Genomic DNA, 5,029 nt, shown 5'->3' with positions numbered 1-5,029 from the left:
GAAAGGGAAAAGTAAAAAAAGGAAATAGGAAAGGAAAAAAAAAAGTGTTTTTCCTACACTAAATGCAGACAAGTGTGAAAAACTTACCTCTTGATCACAGATCCTGTTTTTAACATTAATACCTGTTTTGAGGAAAATTACTGTCTCTGGACACTAGACATAAACTAGTCAAACTAAAAGATACAGACAAACTAAGGATATACTATAAGATCTGAGATAGAATACCTCAAGTAGCATTTTTTTTTTTTCTGTATGTCTTCTGTGATGTTATAGAAAATTGTCCTTTTCTACCTGAAAATGTTAGATGTGTTAGGGTCTCATGGTATAGACAAGAGAAGTTGTTAAGAATGTATTATGACTGAAATCTCTTTTATAACCACACATTTCATTTCCTCCAGGGCCGAAATGGAAAAGGCTCCATTTTTGTGTGGGCTTCTGGGAATGGAGGTCGTCAGGGTGACAACTGTGACTGTGATGGTTACACTGATAGTATCTACACTATCTCCATTAGCAGTGCTTCCCAGCAAGGTCTTTCTCCCTGGTATGCAGAGAAGTGCTCTTCAACTCTGGCCACAGCATACAGCAGTGGGGATTATACTGACCAAAGAATTGTAGGTTATTTTTACCAGATTCAGAACAAACATAAAAATGTGTTATATATGTAACTAACAAGTTAGAGTTCTTAAATGCTTTGTTTCTACTGCTTGCTTTTCATATGCTTTATGTGCCTAGTGATTTCATTTTCAGACAGCGAGGAGCTTGTAGTACAAAACATGTTTGTATTCCTGAACACCTACTACTCTAAAACAATGGCTAATTGTTGTAGCAATGTATTTAAATTAGCATGCTGAAATCTTCTGACATTAAATTGTGACAGAGGTCTCTGTGTGAAGATGGTTCCATTTATCACAAAGAGAGACTTAGAGTATATGCAGAAAGAACTTGTGAGCTTTATGTGCTCATACTAGTTAGTGCCTCTGTACATGTTGTCACTCTAACACTTTTTGTAATATTTTTAGCCCCTCAGTTTCCTAATGTTTCTAATGACTACAAGAATGGTGCTTGCAGACCTATAAAAGGTACCCAGTAAGTGGACAGATCAGCCTGTACTTTCATTAACTGTGAAAGAAATAACTTGTACTAAAGACATTTGCTGTGATGAAATAATACAGAAGGACCTATGATTTTTTTTCAGCTCTGGTGGGTGGTAATTTTAGAATCAATTACATGAGTGGAGATTAAAGCAATGTCATTGCAAGTTAGCTGAGGGACCGATACTTCCTACCCCTTTCTGTTTCTAGAGATACATGGGCAGATGAGTTTGGTATTTAATTGCCAAATAAAGCACATGTTTCATTGCAAATTATAGTTCTTCAGCTGAAGAGAGAACAGTACACTAATACTAATCCTATGAGTAATTTTCTAACAAGCAGTAATTTTAAATGTTCTAGGCCCAACACAATGATCTGTTTTTATGATTCACCAGTAGGCCTGAAACACTTATTACGAAACCTTAGAATAAAAAAAGATACTCAGTGTGGGAGTATTTTGTTCAAATGCAAAGCATTTTGATACAAAAAATATAGTTGAAGTAAAAAGAGTAGAATGAAATATGAACAAATTTAAACATCCCTCCCTTTGCCGGTAAGGAATGTATAAATACGCACCAAGTTGAAGATACATGGTTACGTTTGTGAATGTGGATATGACTGTATTTACTACAGTTTATTCATGCAATTTGTTTTTTGTTGTTTTTCTGTCAGACAAGTGCTGATCTTCACAATGAATGTACAGAGACTCACACTGGGACCTCTGCTTCTGCACCACTGGCAGCAGGAATTTTTGCTCTTGCCCTGGAAGTAAAGTAAGATGTCATAAAATTACAATTGAAACTCTCCCCTACTATCTTCCCTCAAACACTGCTTATTTCTAAATTAAACCATATCACATTGCAGCTCCACTTTTTGTCAGTCAGTCTTGCTCAATCTGATGACAAAACTAAACAGCTATCTGCCTCAACACCTGTCTAGCAAATCAGAACCTACATAAGGCAACATGTTAATGACCAAGGAGTTTCAGTCCATTTAGTGCATTGGTGATAATTGTTTGTTGAGTCAGTCAATAGCACTTAAAGGTATTGAGGTTGTACTTCTGTCAAGAGAGCATAATTTGAAGATGGTAGAATGCAGGAGTATGAGTGAAGTGTTTAATCAATGTGCAGAATCTTTCCCGGCAATGATGAGACATATAATTGAAGGTACACGAGTTTGACTTTCAAAGCAGGCAGGGAGCAGATATGTTCAGACCCTGCAGGCCTGATAGTTAGATAGTATGACTTTGAGACGGGGATAAAGAATAGGACAGTACAAGACAAGGCAATGGCCTTTTCACTTCAGGTGTTAAGGTGTAGGCTTAGCACTTGAATAGTACGTGTTTGGTTCCATATGCTATTGCATACTCCTTTGATGATATAAGCCAAGATACCTAGGACCATATTTTAAGGATTGGAGTGTAATCTCAGATAGATAGAATCAAATGCCCAGTGAATATTCACACCCAGCTTCCATAAAGACTGGTAGGAAATACTGCTTTTGCTAGATAAATTTAAATGCCTAAGGGGTTTTGAGTGATTGGACTCTAATCTTGCTAGATACCAGTTCTTAATTTACATAGAAATCTTGTCTACCCAAAGTGTTGTCAGGATAAGCATGCACTGTCTTTTGTTGTTGGTGGTTTTTTTTTCAAATAATTCAGTACTAGGTACATTTCAAAAACTTTATATTGCAAAATAATAACTAAGAGAAAAGTGATAGTTGGTACCAAAACAATTAACCAGGTTCATTTTCTCGACAGCCCAAATCTAACATGGAGGGATATGCAGCACTTGGTAGTGTGGACCTCAGAATACGATCCACTGGCTGTCAATCCAGGATGGAAGAAGAATGGAGCGGGACTGATGGTGAACAGCCGATTTGGATTTGGACTACTCAATGCAAATGCATTGGTGGATTTAGCTGATCCCAAAAAATGGAAAGGTGTACCAGAAAAGAGAGAGTGTATTGTCAAAGACAAAAGCTTTGAACCAAGGTAAGACATTAGCAGTAGTTAGGCTTGTGTCTTAGTAAAGTGTGAAAGATAGTGTTACACACAGATTGCTCTAAAACAAATTAAAATTAAGGTTTATCTTTTGATTAATTTGGTTTTGCTCAGCTGCATTCCCCAGGGTCAGGAAAGCAACATTTGTTTGTTTGCTATTTTTTAGTGTAAGACTGATTAAAATAAATAGCATGAACCCTCACATAGGATAAGATCACTATGTCTCTTTATACAGCCAGTGTATGGGTGGATAATGCTGTGAGACCGAACCTGATCAAATAAGAGTGTTTAGACTGCTATCAGTGGATGAAGAAAAAGATACCAAAGTTTTTCAGATATATTTTTAAAAGGAACATCTGTAATAAGTCTTAGCAACTTTTTTCACATGACACGCATAATGTAAGATGAAACCAGAGTGATATACTTAGCTTTAGTCCCATCTACAGCACTGCTTTTATGAAACATAAGCGTCTCTAAGGCTTGCTGAAAAGAGTTACAAGCCATAATCAGTAATGACTGCAGCACAGTAAGCCTAAACTGAGCTCAATGTACAGGGAGGTTATATCAGAAGTCACTAACCTAGTTAATCAGTAAGACCTTTCTTTTTCTACCCGTTCATATGTATGTTCGTTCTGTAGAACAAATACGGTATTTCAAAGATAGAAATTACACTGTGAATGCACTAAAAATCTCGCTGTAGAAATGGATTGCGGTGTTTTGGATTGTCAGTGCTTGGTAACCTTACTATTTATGCTATTTTACTATCAATTTGTTTTTATAAGCCCTCTTCTTTCCACAGAATGTTGATCTAGTGATGTATGTTGTATTTGGTGTTTATGCATTTTTATTGCAGTCTTCTTTGTTACATTATAAAACAAAGATCTCAATACACTGAGTTCTGAATCATTTCTTTGGAGATTTGAATACCACATTCTCATTACTATTAATGGAAAATGTGAAGAGAATGCTGTGCACAGTGCTCTGAGAATGTACAGAATAAATAATGCTTTTATTCTAGAGATGACGTGAATTATAAAAGTTTAAAAGCACTAAGGTTCCTGCAGTGTTTTAACTCCATGTTAACAGTTCTTCTGGATATTTCAGTGAGGCAACTATGTCTAGGTCTGATACAATTATGTGGTGTATCTGACTGCAAAGACTTACTTTTGTACTCTTTGTGTGACAACAAAATGTGGAGAGAGATTCAGTTATCAGACCTGCTTGCTTGCTTCTAGGGTGGGTTGCACAACACTAGCTTATGCTGTGCCCTCATTCTAGAATGACTGTTAAATTCTGTTAATCTCTACACTTCACATATTAATCCAGAATCAAATATTTCTGTAAATAAAACTTCTGTAATTTTGCCAGGTTATTAAGAGCAAATGAGGAGGTCATCATTGAAATTCCTACAAAAGCCTGTGAGGGTCAAGAGAACTCAATTGCATCTCTGGAACACGTGCAGCTTGAAGCAACAATTGAATATTCCCGGAGAGGAGATCTTCATGTCACTCTGGTGTCTCCAGCAGGTACGGGAAGCATTAGAAACAATCTGTTCTTTGTAGATTAAATATACATAATTACACAAATATAGTTACAATGAACAGAGGAGTGTGAGAACAAAGCATCCTGGAAATGAAGGAACTGGTTCTCTGAATCCCTTTTTCATTCTTGTGTTTTGGGTTATTTTTATAAGGTGAATGTAAATCGTGATTTAGAGATGAAGGCACTATTTCTAATTTGTTGCCTTCAAGCAGCAAGACCTGTAAAAATTGAGAGCCCTTGGTGGTATCAAATTATATGTAGTTTATATACTATATAGTTTAATAATGCTTATCAACCTTACTGTGATTTAATGACCTAATGGAAAAACTGAGGAAATCTGACTCCCTAGATTTCATCTAACTGTGTCTCCCCACTGGTGTATGTAAAAAAA

At 36.3% G+C, this 5,029-nt stretch overlaps 1 protein-coding gene across 1 annotated transcript in view; it reads left to right on the top strand.

The window, feature by feature from the left end:
- Positions 1-5,029, top strand: part of PCSK1 (proprotein convertase subtilisin/kexin type 1) — a 28,842-nt gene that overhangs the window by 13,761 nt on the left and 10,052 nt on the right. The window contains exons 7-10 of the mRNA XM_031557638.1: positions 399-611; positions 1,764-1,864; positions 2,854-3,087; positions 4,465-4,622. Of these exons, the coding sequence (XP_031413498.1) occupies positions 399-611; positions 1,764-1,864; positions 2,854-3,087; positions 4,465-4,622 (706 nt within the window). The remainder of the gene's footprint in view (positions 1-398; positions 612-1,763; positions 1,865-2,853; positions 3,088-4,464; positions 4,623-5,029) is intronic.

Source organism: Meleagris gallopavo, unplaced genomic scaffold, assembly GCF_000146605.3.
Source record: "Meleagris gallopavo isolate NT-WF06-2002-E0010 breed Aviagen turkey brand Nicholas breeding stock unplaced genomic scaffold, Turkey_5.1 ChrUn_random_7180001890294, whole genome shotgun sequence".
Classification (NCBI taxonomy): Eukaryota; Metazoa; Chordata; class Aves; order Galliformes; family Phasianidae; genus Meleagris; species Meleagris gallopavo.
Note: the sequence above shows the minus strand (reverse complement) of the source record. Positions and strands in the feature narration are given on the sequence as shown.